Here is a 17121-nt window from a genome sequence, read left to right on the forward strand (position 1 = left end):
CCGAGGCTGTTGCATGCTAATTCTTTTCACTGCTGCTTTCCTCTCAAGCTGTTTCAATTAATTGCTTTCTGGCAGATGGCCACTCTTCCTGGGAACTTTTAGACCATCTGGGTTGATGGTGCATCAATGTCCCTAAAAAAATATAGTAATTAAGATAGCGCAAGCAGGAAAGCGACTCACAGTAAGTCCACAGCGCAAGCATACAATGGAAGCAGGTGGTCTTAGCTGGCACAGCATGCCAGTAGTCTCTCGACAGCTGAAAACTTAACTCTCTGTAGAGAACTTCAGTTGCCGGCAAAAGGGATTTGGGCGTTTAATCTAAATCACGTTTTCAGAGATTGATTGCACAAAGCGAAGAGCCTATATGAAAACATGTGGCCTATTGTGTTAGAATACCTCCCAATTTTCTGAGATGAGAAAGAGGGACGCCTTTTATCACAAAATATGAAAGCAAAGGACACACCACTGCCGCACTTCCAGTTCTGCCAACCATGAAGAATGCAAATACAGAAAAGGATTAGTTAAGCCCCGACGTACTGTTTTCAGCTTTTCAAAATAGCAAAACAGTTTTCAACCTTTTGAAATCATTTTCCGGTTTCGGGGAACTCCTTCAAAAAACAATTCAGTTGGAAGAATGTCCCCTACATTGGGGGCTTGTGGGAAAAATGTCCCCCCCCTAAAGCCAACCATAGACTGTTCGAATCTCGGCTGGTTCTTGTTGAACCAGCCGAGATTAGAACAGTCTATGGTTGGCTTCTGGGGGTGTATTTTTCCCACTAGCTATTCAAACCATGTACGGGCAGGCTGAATGTACTAAGCTGATCGTACAACCAACCTGCCAGATTTTGCATGCGATTATAACTACACTTGTTCCCTGTACACACGATCGGACATTTATCCGACCAAATTCACATCAGAATTCCGACGGAATTCCATCGGAGTAAAATAAAACATGTTCATTATGTAAACTCTGATGGAAGTCATCAGAATTTCCGATGGAATTACTCCGATGGGGCATACACACGGGGCCAGATTCTTGTAGAATCCGCGGCGGCGTAGCGTAAGCCATTTACACTACGCCGCCGCAAATTACTGGAGCAAGTGCCGTATTCTCCAAGCACTTGCTCCGTAATTTGCGGCGGCATAGTGTAAATGGCCCGGCGTAAGGCCGCGTAATTCAAAGGGGGCGGCTTGTATTTAAATTAAGCGCGCCCCCCTGCGCCGATCGTCCTATTCGCGGACGACTTAGGAAAACAACGTAAACGACGGAAAAAGCCGACGCTGACCCGACGCCATACTTAACATGGCATACGAAGGACCTTCGTAAACTTGCCCCTCATATAGCAGGGGCAAGTTTACGCTTACGGAAGCGTCGTAAATTCACTGCGTCGTCCGCGCGTACTTTCGGGAATCTGGCGTAAATAGCTAATTTGCATAGGCGACGGGGAAAACGACGAGGCGACACCTAGCGGCGGGAAAAAAAATTGCATTTAAGGTCTGACAGCGTAAGAGCCTTACGCCTGTCAGGTCTAAGGGATATCTATGCGTAACTGATTCTAAGAATCAGTTACATAGATACGACGGCCCAGATTAGGACTTACGATGGCGCAAATGGCGTTGCGCCGTCGTAAGCCCTTTGAGAATCTGGGCCACGGTCGGAATTTCCGATGGAAAAAGTCTGTCTGACTTTTTCCATCGGCAATTCCGATCGTGTGTACGGGGCTTTACAGCTAGTAAAGCTGCTAACAATAATTACTGTCTTCTCCCAGCAGGGATGGCTGCCGCCGCTCCCCATCAGGAAAACACAATGGCTTCACAGGAGAGATTCTCCTGTCAACACTGTCTGTGTTGATGGGGGAATCAAGCTAATTTTGCTCCATGTATGGCCTGCTTTACAGTGGAGGTCAGATTGCGACCCTTACAGACAGCTAAAAATGTAATTGGTGTTGTTGGCTGTAGCTTGTTGTACCAGCTCTGAAACTATGAAGGCAACAACAAATCAGGTCATTCGGTTCAAGGAACCCCTAGCTAAGTGTAGGCAGGTGCAGTCTGCTTTCTCCACTGCAGGTGGCGCTCAACCGCAGCATCATTGCAGAGGGAGTGGAAGTCAATGGGAACTTGGTTCCTCTATGGTGGGTCACAGCTCTGTGGGTGGAGTTGTGATGTCAGTAGACTCCCCGCCCTCCTCTACACTCCCCTTGTCAACATGCATTTTTTCCTGTGTATTCCTTACAATAAATTCTGCTATGATCACCAACATCCACTCAAAATCCAGAAAAGTAACCACATGACTTCAGAAAAGGAGTGGGGGTGGGAATTAAAAAATAATGCCTGTCTCCAGGCTAGTGCATGAGATATGTAAATAACCTGTCACTCACAGCAAGGGGGCGGAACGGACTAAGGTTTTTCTCTGTAAGTCCGTTTTATTTCACTGAACAATAAAAGAGGATTGCTCAGAGCTGGGTTAACTCTGTGTGGCAAGACTGGGCACAGATGATAGGAAATCTTATACTGTACATTGTGACATAAAAAAAAAAATCGGGTTTGCATCCACTTTAAGCTAATCTACGATAAGCAATAACTGGTATTACATAAATTAAAGATATGTTTGATGTGAATTCTAATATATTACAAGACAGATATAAACAATGGCCCGGATTCACATACATTGACGCATATTTATGCCGGCGTAGCGTATCTAATATACGCTACGCCGACGTAGCGCAGAGAGGCAAGCACCGAATTCACAAAGCACTTGACTCCCAAACTGCGCTGGGTTCCCTCGGCGTAAGCCGGTGTAGGTGGAAGTGGGCATGAGCCATGCTAATGATGGGCCGAGTGCCATACAAGTACTTAAAACGAACGGCGCATGCGCCGTCCCGTGGACGCATCCAAGTGCGCATGCTCAGAATCACGTCGGAACTACTCCCTAAGATTCGACTGATCACTGCCTACGACCGTGAACGTAACCTATGCCCAGCCCTATTTACGTTCTAAGTAAACGACGTAAAATACGACGGCTGTGTTCCCTGGTCCATACCTTAGCATGAGTTGCGCCTCATACATGGGGAATAACTTTACGCCGGACGTACGACTTACGCAAACCGCGTATATTATGCGCCGGGCGCAAGTACGTTCGTGAATCGGCGTATCTCCCTCATTTGCATATGTGCATAGAAAATCAATGGGAGCGGCAAATGCGCCCAGCGGAAATATGCGCCCAAGATACGACGGCGTAGGCAAGTTACGACGGTCGTAGGAAGCCTATTTTCAGGCGTATCTAGTTTTGTGGGCACGGCGCACAGATACGACGGCGCATATTTACACTTACGCGGCGTATCTCAAAATACGTCGGCGTGAGTGCTTTGTGAATCCGGGCCAATGTATAAAAATGGTGTATGAATGGACACCGTTATTAAGATGAAAAATAATAAAAATGTCAATGTATATATGTCTTTGAATTAACATATGTTGGGATGGAGAGAAAAAAAAAAGCACAAAAACAGTACATATTAATTCTATGGAACTAGGAAGAGTTTTTTTAATCCATATTTTATTTGTTGAATTTTTTTTTCTGGCACATATATCATGGAAGAAAATGTACTCAAAACAAACAACATCCAAAAGAAATGAGAAAAAAAAAAAATGCCAAACTAAATCTGATTACCAATAAAATACAAATTAAACATTTTATTATATCTCATCCCTCTGGTAAGGAAGAGTTCTTTCAGTTGTTAAGATGAATTGAAGAAAAAAGGAAGCGGCCTTGTTTTAATTTTGTTTAATCTCCATCTTCATCTTTTATATACATAAGACAGTTCAAGAAGGTTGGGTTGAGGGAAAGGTAGGTGTAACTACAATGCTTCGCCCCAAGGAACAGTTGAGAAGAGAGATGGAGCTACAGAGGGAGGACTAAAAGACTGGAGAAAATGTATTTCTTAAATGTGATCACAACATGTTTTTCTCTTTGTTCCCCCAGAATCACCGTACAGAGATGAGATCACACTTGCGATCCTTCAACTGCAAGAGAACAATCGATTAGAGATACTAAAACGCAAGTGGTGGGAAGGCAGCAAGTGTCCGAAGGAGGAGGACCATCGAGCCAAAGGTCAGAGGTCTTAAGGGCTTTGTAGCCTCACGATTCTGTCTGTTCAGAACCAAAGTATCAAACCTATCTATTCTATTTATCTTTTCATGTTTCAATCTCATTGCACATTTTCCTTCTCACTATCTCAGACTGGAATAGAGAAACGTCCTCTACTGGGTCATCTGTCACCTCGTCTCATGCTGGTAACCAACTCATAGCATTAGCCTGTTACTGCACCAGCTAAACAACCTTGCTTCTCAACATCTCAACTCAGCTTTGGTTTCATGCTTCATTTGACCAACTCCAGTTGCTCTCTTCATGTCATCTCTCTCTGTCTGCATCTTCTTCCTTGTACTTTTCTGTTACAGGCCTAATGATTTTATACTGAGCCCTGGTGTAAGTGTGCTGGAGTTTGACTGTTTGAAGACATTTTAGAAACGATTTTATGCTTTCATCATGAAAAACATGAGACATTAAGGCTGAACTTCAGGCAAACACCTAGCAGGAGCAGTGGCCTCGAACTGGCGGCCCTCTAGCTGTTGCAGAACTACAAGTCCCATAGGCATTGCAAGGCTGACAGTTAGGCCTCGTACACACGATCGGTTAACCAGAGGACAACTGTCTGAAGGACCGTTTTCATCGGTCAAAACCGATCGTGTGTGGGCCCCATAGGTTATTTAACCATAGGTTAAAAAAAAGCCAACTTGCTTTAAAATTTAACCGATGGATTGGTAACCGATAGGTCAAAACCGATCGTTAGTAGGCACAACCATCGGTTAAAAATCCACGCATGCTCAGAATCAAGTCGACGCATGCTTGGAAGCATTGAACTTAGTTTTTTTCAGCACGTCGTTGTGTTTTACGTCACCGCGTTCTGACACGATCGTTTTTTTAACTGATGGTGTGTAGGCGCGACGGACCATCAGTCAGCTTCATCGGTTAACCTATGACAACGGTCCTTAAGACCGTTCTCATCGGATGGACTGATCGTGTGTACGAGGCTTTACAAGCATGACTCCCACAGGCAAAGGCATGATGGGATTTGTAGTTTTGCAACAGCTGGAGGGCCATTAGTTTGAGACCCCTGACCTAGAGGAATCCAGAAGCCATCCCAATCTTCTATACACACTGCTCATGCCTGATGTTCCTGAAAAACACAGGGACTTTAATTTCTGCAGTGAAAGTTCCCCCATGATCTACAAACAGGAACCTCTGATGTCTTCTGTGCCCAGTGTCAGTGAGAAAAGGTCATCTAACCTGGCCAAATATTTTGAGGGCCTTTTTCCTCAGAGAATAGGTCCAGGTACTCCCCCCTTCTGAGTTACCCCCGTCTACACCACTTACCCACTTTTGAGCAACGCACCCTGCTTCCACCACCTACCCACCTCCCAGTACCACCCTTTTTAGAGAGTACAGAATCAAGTATACTTTATAGTGCTAAGTAATTTGTTTGGAATGTATCAATGGTAACAATTGAAGCAATAAAATAGATCCCATGTAGCGAGCTACAATAAACTACCCCCCCACTTGCAACAAAATACTCCCCCAGATCTAGTAGACCTCTCCCTCAACAGTAGTTCCAACTACAATTGCCCCCCCCCCCCCCTCCAGCAACAATTGACCAAACTTTAAACAGCCCTAAGTAATGCCCCTGAAAACGCCCCTTACTGTCAACTCTCTGTGCCCCAAGCCCCTTTAACCCCTGTCATGCCGGCCCTCCGTTTATTGACTTGGGGTTCTACTCCGGGCCTCTCTATACAATAAAGGGTCACTATACAGAGCACCTATAATGGAAGTTATCATTGCCCTCTACAAACATCACTTAACAGATGTCATTGTGGATTTCAAGGATGACTGTCCTGCAGGGGAGTAATGCTACTAGACAATCATGGCTGCTACCCCTGCATTTTTCCTATATGCCACTGAATGCATTTAGCTGGTTCTGCTGCATCACAGACCACGCCAAAGCCCGTGGGATGATTTTTAGTCACGTGACTAAAAAAAAATCTGCAATCTATTTCTGACACTTGGTTTCCTTTACAAACATAACTCCAGCCAAATGTATTAATATTTGTTCAGAATGTGGAAGGGTTAGAACCACTGCCATGTTTCTTTTTTCCCATTCTGGAGAGTTCACCTCACTTCCTGTCCTGGAACAGAAACGGCAATGAAAATATAATATAACCGTTCCTCATATCAAAGACAACAGCCAAAAAAACTACCAGGATTAGGCTTTAAAGTGTATGTAAAATTGATTTTTTGTGGTGAAGACTCCTGGCAGTTTCCCCTTATTTCCCGTCTCCTAGAGACACAAGAAGCTAAGGGAAAATTCTCCAAAGTGTCACCAGAACAGGTGTTCCCATTGGAAAATTTCCCCTAACCCCCTATTCTGCAGGGAACTCAAAAATTTGGGTTTTCCAGTCACTTTCTGTTGAGGTGACAATGGTCACCAGGACAAGTAGAGAGGATGAATTTCCTGGTCAGGAGATAGATAGATAGGCCCGGATTCACAAGATACGCCTCGAGATACGCTGCGTAAGTCTATCTATGCGCGGTCGTATCTATGCGCCGTGCCCACAATCTGAGATACGCCTGAAAATAGGCTGCCTATGACCGACGTAACTCTCCTACGCCAGCGTATCGTGGGCGCATATTTACGCTGGCCGCAAGGGGCGCTCCTATTGATTTTCTATGCACATATGCAAATGAGGGAGATACGCCGATTCACTAACTTACTTGCGCCCGGCGCATAATATACGCGGTTTGCGTAAGGGGTACGTCCGGCGTAAAGTTATTCAACATATAGGAGGCGCAACTCATGCAAAGGTATGGATCAGGGAACAGAGCCGTCGTATTTTACGTTGTTTACGTAGTATGTGAATAGGGCTGGGCGTAGGTTACGTTCACGTCGTAGGCGGTGATCCGGCGTATCTTAGGGAGTAGCTCCGACGTGATTCTGAGCATGCGCACTGGGATACGTCCACGGAACGGCGCATGCGCCGTTCGTTTTAAGTACTTGTATGGCACTCGGCCCATCATTTGCATGGGGTCACGCCTCATTAGCATGGCTCACGCCCACTTCCACCTACGACGGCTTACGCCGAGGGAACCCAGCGCAGTTTCGGTGGCAAGTGCTCTGTGAATTCGGTGCTTGCCTCTCTGCGCTACGTCGGCGTAGCGTATATTAGATACGCTACGCCGGCATTAATATGCGCCAATGTATGTGAATCCGGGCTGATGAATTTACCCGGTAAGGAGATAGATGGATGGATAGATAGATAGATAGATAGATAGATAGATAGATAGATAGACTGACTATAACTTCTTCTGATAACTAGACAAAGCAATATTGCAGAGAACCATTATGGGAAGATTGGACCAACTGGCAATAATCTAACAATCAAAACCAAATTCAATGACAATCAGGTTGGAATGGATGGTCATAGGAATGTTGCAGAAATTTCCAGTCACATGGCTGAAAATCATGTTGTAGTTGCTTGGGTAGTTTGGGATTTATTACAGCTATTTCCATGTTTTGATCAGTGACCTAAAGACCATCCTTTCATTTATAATGTGTTTGTATTTACAGGGCTGGGGATGGAGAACATTGGAGGCATCTTTGTGGTTTTGATCTGCGGTCTCATCATTGCCGTATTTGTTGCGATCATGGAGTTCGTCTGGTCAACGAGACGTTCAGTGGACAACGAGGAGGCGAGTGACAAAATGGAAAAAGTACAGTACATCACAATCAAGTGTTTATCCACCTTTAACAGCTTAGCACTGTCCCTGGTTGCAATGCTAATGTTTGCTTTTCAATGATTTCTCAGTCCCTGACCTGGAACAAGTATAGAAATAAGGACGTCAGACACTTTTCTGACAATAATTTACAGCATGCTTGTTCCAGGTCTGTGACTTAAAGCCAGACACAACTAGGCAACTAGCATTTTCAAAAGAGGCCAGCAATGGTAGCCCTCATATTTTTCTCATAACAATGTCACTTTAAAGTGCACCTGTGCCCAGACTATGGGCATTCAACTATTTGCAAGGTCTTTACAAACAGTAAAAGAGCTTTGAAACAAGCCATCTCTAATGCCGCGTACACACGATCATTTTTCGGCATTAAAAAAACAATGTTTTTCAAAAATGCCATTTAAAATGATCGTGTGTGGGCTTCACATAATTTTTCAGGTTCTGAAAAACGCCCAAAAAAAATTCGAACATGCTGCATTTTTTAACGTCGTTTTAAACGATGTCGTTTTTCGGGTTGTAAAAAGTGATCGTGTGTGGGCTAAAACGACGTAAAAAAAACCCACGCATGCTCAGAAGCAAGTTATGAGACGGGAGCGCTCGTTCTGGTAAAACTACCGTTCATAATGGAGTAAGCACAATCATCACGCTGTAATAGACAGAAAAGCGCGAATCGTCTTTTACTAACACGGAATCAGCTAAAGCAGCCCAAGGGGCGAATGGAACTTCCCCTTTATAGTGCCGTCGTACGTGTTGTACGTCACCGCGCTTCGCTAGATAATTTTTTTAAAACGATGGTGTGTTGGCAACATCGTTTTAATGATGAAGTTGGGAAAACTTCGTTTTTTCAACATGCTGAAAAACAACGTTTTTTCTTTCATGCTGAAAAATGATCGTGTGTACGCGGCATTACCGCCCTAGCTGCTTTTAGATTTTCTTTCTCAATATCCCCACAATAAAGAATCTAGAACAAGCTTTCTCAACCTTTTTACCATGGAGAAACCCTTGAAAATTCAGGTCTTAGGGAACCCCTACTAATAATTATTATATCTTCAGCTCACGAGACATTATGTGAACATTATGTTGTAGGTCTAAGAATAAATTAAAGAATGAAAAATGTGGCGTACTTAGCATATTTGACACCCAGGGCTGCTTTATGGAAAAATATTGAGTTTAATAATAAAAATTTAATAAAAAGAAAATATTAATGTCCAGAAAAGGAAAATCAGGCAGTGAGAACTGTGGTGTACCCTAACATGGGTGGTCAATATAAAAGTCACCCATAGACTGGTCGGTGGAGAAGTGCCCATTTATAATGCTGGTCAGTGGGGAAAATGTTCTTTATATTGGGGGTCAGAAGCCCCTTGAAAATAGCTGGAAAAAATAAGTGCTGTCAGCAGTAGCTTATCTAAAGGATGGAAATTACTAAAATAATCCCCAGCTACCTCTCAGTGAACCCCAGGGTTCCACCGACACCTGGTTGAGAAAGGCTGCTCTAAAGTCAGGTTTCAATGTGTTTCTAACAGCTTAGAAATTTTCACTATGCATTTACATTAAAGGGGTTGTAAAGGTTCGTCTTTAATTTTCTAAATTGGTTCCTTTAAGCTAGTGCATTGTTGGTTCACTTACCTTTTCCTTCGATTTCCCTTCTAAATGTTTTTTTTCTTTGTTTGAATTTCTCACTTCCTGTTTCTCCTCAGTAAGCTTTCCACCATCATCCGAGCGGTCATTTAGAACAGCTTACTGAACACCTTACTGAGGAGGAACAGGAAGTGAGAAATTCAGACAAAGAAAACAAAGAAAAAAAACATTTAGAAGGGAAATCGAAGGAAAAGGTAAGTGAACCAACAATGCACTAGCTTAAAGGAACCTATTTAGAAAATAAAAAACTAACCTTTACAACCCCTTTAAAGGACTGACTGCCGAAATTCTGTTGTAATAGAAGAATAGCTAAGATTTCAGTTAACTTTGAAAACAAATTTCACCCCAAGAAGATAAAAAAATTAAACAATAAAAGATACAGAAACAAATGTGGGCTTTTTTTAAATTACTTTTACTTATCCACCGAATATGTAAATAGTACTAGTATGCCATTATCTGGGTGCAGGTTCACTTTAACAAGTGATATTACCTCTAAGGCCTTGTACACACGACCAGACATGTCCGATGAAAACGGTCCGCGGACCGTTTTCATCGGACATGTCTGCTGGGAGGGTTTGGTCTGATGTGTGTACACACCATCAGAACAAAATCCCCGCGGACAGAGAACGCGGTGACGTAGACGACACCGACGTTCTCTGACACGGAAGGACAATGCTTCCACGCATGCGTCGAATCAATTCGACGCATGTGCGGGATTTCGGGCCGCTGGTTATACATCATAACCAGCGGACATGTCCGATGAGTCGTACTGACCATTGGACATGTCCGACGGACATGGTTCCAGCGGACATGTTTCTTAGCTTGGTAAGAAACTTTTGTCCGCTGGAAACCTGTCCGCTAGCCCAGGAATCCGGTCCGCTAGGCCGTACACACGGTCGGACATGTCCGCGGAAACTGGTCCGTGGACCAGTTTCAGCAGACATGTTCGGTCGTGTGTACGAGGCCTAATGTGCCTCTCCTCACCCTCCTCTACCATATTTGAAAGGGTTTTGTTGGGGATTGGGCTGTTTGTACCTTTTTCTGATAGGTCCGCCATCAGTGCTCAAAGAACCCATTGCAAACTCTGGAGGAACCCTAGGTTCTCACAGAACCTTGGCTAAGAAAAGCTACTCTAGGGGTTCACAGCTTCTCCCACATTTCCATAAGGAAGATTTAGAACAATAAAGTGTGACTTGGTGTACCTCGTGGCGCACCTTCATCCCTGTTAAACAAATACAGACATTTTTGCCCTTGGGACTTTAAATGAGGTGTGACACTGGAATAATGAAATAAAAAACAACAGATGTATTGGTTCACACAAGATCTACAGTAGCCACAAACAGATGTCAAGTATATGAACAGATTAGTAATGTTGTACTCAATATTGCAGTAAAAAATGATTTTCTATGATAAAAGGTCCAAGATAAGTACAAGAATGCAATCTAGTGACCCAACGTGTGTCCTAGGGGTGTCCGTGGATCACTAGGAATGCATTTTTGTACTTATCTTGGACCTTTATAATGGAAAATTGTATTTTACTGCATTATTATGTGTACAACATTAGGAATCTGTTCATATACTTGACATCTGTTTGTGGCTACTGTAGATCTTGTGTGAACCAATAAATCTGTTTTTTATTTAATTAATACCAGTGTCAAACTTAAAGTCCCAAAGACAAACATTTCTGTATTTATATGTTCCATAAGGAAGATGTCACTTCTCCCAGGCTGATTCCTCAATAATTTATTAGGAATTTTTATGGAGAATCCTCTAGAGGGAATTTGTTTTTGTAATTCTATAGCAGTTGGGCAGAACTGAGCCCCCTGAAGGAGATATATCACCAATGTAGTCAAGAGATATTAGAAGTCATTATAGGACCTTGACCTTGACTTTGACCTTTTGTTGTGGTGCAATTTTTGCCATTACATCCTTTGTGTCACAATATATGGTCACACCCCATTAGGTGTACACAGCCATTGCTTTTTGGCTCACACGTAGCGCTACATTACCATCCACAGTTATGATATTGAGAATACTTGAGTATACTTTATCACACTTGCACATGCCAGATTAGTTCATGTAGTACTGTAATGAAATACACAGCTTTGTACACAGTTCACCTCCATATACTCTTTGTTATTCCTTCATAAGATATAAATTAAACCTTTTCATCTTAGACTCCCCTGCTATGAGCACACACGGGGTATTTTATTGTTTCATAAGCCTGGTCTTTTTTTTTTTTTTTTGCATCAGATTTTCTGAGCGGGCTCCCTGAAGGGGTCAGTGCATATTCTTCGCCCACTCTTCCCGTCCCCTGCCGCTTGTGTTTGTTCTGCTGTTCTGCTCTCCGCTTCCCACACGGCCATTATTTCCTTTCCTCTTTCTTATTCCCCATCCTGTCATCTGACTCTCTATCTTCTTATTTGTCATTTTTTTTTCCATTCTGCTTTTTTTTCTTATCCATCTGTCGTATGAAGTTCAGTTCTGTGTAGATTGTAGAACGTTCTTCTAGAGATAAAATGACACAGAAACAATTCATCGAAAAGCAATAGTAGCAGCAATCAAAATGGTCAAAGGTACACACCTGTATCTCCTGGGAGAGTGCTGGAACACTTGAAGGCACTTTAGAATCAGAAAATATCAAGTGCTTTTATAGCCGATGCTCAACAAGTACTTTGTGTGATACATTGCAGTGCCATCCATTTAGAATGACTTGGCTGCTAATGCAGGGGCATTACTTTCTTGTCTCAGAGATTTTTACCCAGGAGTTTTTGTTTTAAAGTAGAACTATAGGCATTTTAGGGGGAGGGTTATAACCCCTGCCACATTTTTATTTCGCCATCTGTGTCCCATATGCAAAGAGTTCCCTTCACTTCCTGTCCCATAGCCAAACAGGAAGTGAGAGGAAATCACTGTAAATAAAGGGAATTTCTTGGTACCCCCCCCCCCCCCCTAGGTCACCAGAACTAGTGTCCCCATTGGAAGATTTCCCCTCTATTACTTCTCTGGGGACAACCCAAAATGTGGGATTTTCTTTTACTTTTAATAATAGTAAATAGGGATGAGCTTTGTTTTCGATTCGAACGTATGTTCGACTCGAACATTGTCTGTTCGTACGTTCGACGAATTTCGAACAAAACGGGTCGTTCACACCAAATTCGAGTGATGCGCAACGGCCCATAATTCACTGCGGCATTGCGCGCTGATGATTGGTCAAGCATGCACCATGACCCTGCATGCTTGGCAAATCACAGCGCGCAAAAAACGAAGAACCATAATTGGCCAAAGCCAGGGTTGACGCAACGCTTCTTCCCGATGTAATGCCGGGTGCGCGGCTCGCACCTATTTATATAGGCCTCTTATGGCGTCACAGTCCCATCATGCTCCGGGACCCACTTGTGTCAGACCAGTTAAGCCTTTTTCTTTTTTACATGGGGTTCCCCCCCTTAAGTTTCCAACCAAACTCAAAGGGCCTGGTATTGTCGGTTCAAAGTCGGATTATGTTCATTGAAGTCATATCAAAGTCGGACATGAAGTCAAAGGGCAAAGTCCAATTGGATGTCGTCCAACTTCCATGTCAGAGCAATGTAAACCAGGCCTAAAGAGGGCTGAATACAAATGCACGCCACACTTTTCAGGTATTTATTTGTAAAAAAAAATGAAAACCATTTATCATTTTTCATCCACCTCCTAATTATGTGCCACTTTGTGTTGGTCTATCACATAAAATCCCAATAAACTATATTTACGTGTTTGATTGTAACATGACAAAATGTGGAAAGTTTTAAGGGGTGTGAATACTTTTTCCAGGCACTGTAGATGCAAATATAGTGTACTTGAATGTCAAAAATGATGGAACACAGTGAAAGTTTTTTTTGCACAGAGCTGTAGAATCTTTCAAATGACTTTATTGTTATATTTAGGGCCTTTTGCTTTCAAAGAGTCAATTCAGAAGGTCTTCTTTAACTTAATGGTTTTATTCCCTGTGCTGCAGATTTCCGTATGCCAAGAGATGCTGAGTGAACTTCGCAGTGCCGTGTCCTGCAAAAAGACCTCCCGCTCTCGCCATCGCCGTAGGCCGCCTCGCCACCTGCACGGAAGGACTCTCCTCTCTCTCAGCCGGCCGCCTCGTGCCACCAGGGAGACACGCCTCTGTAATGGGCGACTGTACCAGACCCACCAGCACCCTCCAGCGCCACCTCACCCTCCACCAGCCCCAGGTGCCCAGAGGCTCCAGGAGGACCCCACGTCTTCCTCAGGTCGGGGGGGAGGGTGTGCCCATTTTAGAATCTGCCAGGAGTGTCGGAGGATACAGACTCTGAGGGGGCCACCGCCGCTGCCGAGACCACCCCAGTCTCCCAAACCACCACCCCCTCCTCCTCCTGAGGACCTGACACCCCTCTCACATCATCGGAGACTGGCAGACCCCTTAGATGCCAGTGCCCCCGAGTGATGTAGGAGGGCTCATGAAGACTAGTTGTTTGGACCTTTAGTGTAAGAGGAGGAGAAGAAGAGGTATTAAAGAAAGAGAACATGGGGGCTTTCGGACCCTGAACGCACGTTCCTGTCCCCCCTGTACCCCCTAATGTTTTGGGGTGGGGGATCCTGACGAAGCCTCCTCTGCATTCATCAGAAACACTGCGATGCCTCAGTATTTTACAATGTACGCTGTGCGTGCGAAAAATTGACTGCCCCCCTCCTGACACACCATGTACTGTTGTCACCTCTACCATTTGTCAGTGCCCTGTCCTCTCAAGGTGCCCCAGCATTGATTACAGTGTGTAGATGGGTCAAACCCAGGATGTTTGTCCCAGCTCAGGGTCTCAGTTCTCACCACATGCATTAATCCAGCATTGGCGGCACGACACATGGAACGCTACATCTGCCGGAAGGTGACTGCTGCCGCTCCGATTTGCTGACTTCCAAAATCACAACTATCTAGAATGCACAGCCGGGTTTAGAAATATATCCTAGTTGCTGTGTGTTTTTGTTGATCTCTATATCAGCAATATACGTATTGCTGTTTATCCTTTTCTTTTTATATCCGCATATCCGTGAGAGGACATGGGAGTGTCGTAGGTGTTCGGGAGATTGATTATGATACGTACAGCTTTGATACAAATGAATTAAGTGGAGCGTTGCGTGGTGTCTGTCTTTTTTTCATTGCCTTAAAGGGATATGTCATTAAAAAAAACATACAAATCCAAAAAAATTCTTGCCAGGCAACATGGAATGGACTACAGTATCTATGCTGGGGAAATAAGACAAAAATAGCTTGTGGACCATCTATAGAATGGACCATCTATGCTGGGGAAATAAGACAAAAATAGCTTGTGGACCATCTTTGGTGGGGAAATAAGACAAAAATAGCTTGTGGACCATCTATGGTGGGGAAATAAAACAAAAATATCTGGTGGACCGTCTTTGGTGGGGAAAAAAGACAAAAATAGCTTGTGGACCATCTATGGAATGGACCATCTATGGAATGGACCATCTATGCTGGGGAAATAAGACAAAAATAGGTTGTGGACAATCTATGGTGGGGAAATGAGACAAAAATAGCTTGTGGACCATCTATGGAATGGACCATCTATGCTGGGGAAATAAGACAAAAATAGGTTGTACTTTGTTCCTCAAGATATCCAGGTATAGTTAAAGACATGCATCAACTTTATTAGCCAGAAAGAGAGGAAGCTGGAAACTGAGAAGGATCACCATTTTGGTTCAATATTAGGAGAATCCTAAGCAGTCACTGCTGATCTGTCTTTAAAAGATTGAAAAAGAATGACCCCAATATAGATGTCATTTTAAATGATACAGGATGTGATATACAATAAAGGTTTGTAGACAACTGGCAACCCAACTCCAAAACTATGGTCATCAACCACTTCAGCCCCGGACCATTTGGCGGCCAAATAACCAGGCCACTTTTTGCTATTCGGCACTGCGTCGCTTTAATCGACAATTTCACAGTCATGTGACATGACTCCCAAACAAAATTGTTTTTTATTTTTTGCGCTATAAACAAAAATAAAGCAACAATTTTGAATTAAAAAGCAGTTTATTCCGATATGTATTCTTCTACATATTTTTGGTAAAAAAAATCACAATAAGCGTATATTGATTGGTTTGCGCAAAATTTATAGCGTCTACAAAATAGGGGATAGTTTTATGGCATTTTTATTTTTACTTTTTTACTAGTAATGGCTGCGATCTGCAATTTTTAATGTGACTGCGACATTATGGCGGACATATCGGACACTTTTGACACTATTTTGGGACCATTCACATTTATACAGCGATCAGTGCTATAAAAATGCACTGATTACTGTATAAATGTGACTGACAGTGAAGGGGTTAACCACTAGGGGGTTGGGAAGGGGTTAAGTGTGTCCTAGGGAGTGATTCTTAGCCTTAGGCCTCGTACACACGACCGAACATGTCCGCTGAAACTGGTCCGTCGGACCAGTTTCCACGGACATGTTCGGTCGTGTGTAGGGCCGACCGGACAATTTTCCGGCCTAGCGGACAGGTTTCCAGCGGACAAAAGTTTACTAAGAAACTTGTCCGCTGGAAGCCTGTCCGTCCGACATGTCCGCTGGTTAGTACACCTAACCAGCGGACCGAAATCTCCCGCATGCGCCGAATGGATTCGACGCATGCGTGGAAGCATTTTACTTCCTGGTTTGCGGGGACCGCGCTGTCTGTCCGCGGGGATTTCAGTTTGATGGTGTGTACAGCTATCAGACCAAAATCTCCCAGCGTACATGTCCGATGAAAACGATCCGCGGACCGTTTTCATCGGACATGTTTGATCGTCTGTACAAGGCCTTAGAGATATTTCCCTCATTTGGTGCCAACTCAAAAAATGTTTGATTGCCCATCACATCCTATTCCAGTGACAGTGGTTTCCTGGACAAAACGCAATGGCGAATCTCTACAAAGGGGACAAAATGAACAAAAATGACAAGGACTTCTTTCCAATCCCTTTAAAAATTATACAGGTTTGGTTATAGGAATACTTTATTTAAATGTAAAGACTCTTATTTTTAAACTGCCACATCCGCTAGAAAGATAGATGTATTAAATATGACCTTCTGTCCTTTTCCACAATTCAGAAAGGGCTTCCAAGCATTATGAGAAATATTGTGGCAGTAAAATGACAAGATGTGTTTAAGGATTAATACAGTAAGGACACCCATGAGGAGCTAAGGGTTAGACATCGGCGGCTGGCATCCATGAAGAAAATCTGTACACCGACCTGGCGCTGTTGTGAAGAAACAAAAAGGTATTTGCCATTCCATGGAACCCCTGCTAATAATGTCTACAGCTCACAGTACATTAGTGTGATGGTTACTGGAAAGAATGTTCCTTCATTGGGGAAAATCCCTCCTATACAGATAGCTAAAATGATCATTGTTGTCAGGAGGCACTTATCTGAGATGCAGAAATTACTCATTGCACAGGCAACCCCTGAAGGAACCCTTGTTGAGAAAGATTGCACTAGATCAGGGGTCTCAAACTGGCAGCCCTCCAGCTGTTGCAAAAAGTACCATCGTGCCTCTGCCTGTGGGAGTCATGCTTGTAACTGTCAGCCTTGCAATGCCTCGTGGGACTTGTAGTTTTGCAACAGCTGGAGGGCCTCC

The 17121-nt window shown here is 43.6% G+C and overlaps 1 protein-coding gene across 2 annotated transcripts in view; it reads left to right on the plus strand.

Moving 5' to 3' along the window:
- Positions 1-14616, plus strand: part of GRIK5 (glutamate ionotropic receptor kainate type subunit 5) — a 447945-nt gene extending 433329 nt beyond the window's left edge. The window contains exons 18-20 of one of the 2 annotated variants that reach the window (XM_040327322.1): positions 3980-4108; positions 7677-7819; positions 13470-14616. In XM_040327322.1, coding sequence (XP_040183256.1) covers positions 3980-4108; positions 7677-7819; positions 13470-13928 — 731 coding nt within the window. In that variant the 3' untranslated portion in view covers positions 13929-14616. The remainder of the gene's footprint in view (positions 1-3979; positions 4109-7676; positions 7820-13469) is intronic. The other variant, XM_040327323.1, reaches the window with a different exon arrangement.
- The last annotated feature ends 2505 nt before the right edge of the window (positions 14617-17121 follow it).

The sequence above is a fragment of the Rana temporaria genome, chromosome 10, assembly GCF_905171775.1.
Source record: "Rana temporaria chromosome 10, aRanTem1.1, whole genome shotgun sequence".
NCBI classification, from domain to species: Eukaryota; Metazoa; Chordata; class Amphibia; order Anura; family Ranidae; genus Rana; species Rana temporaria.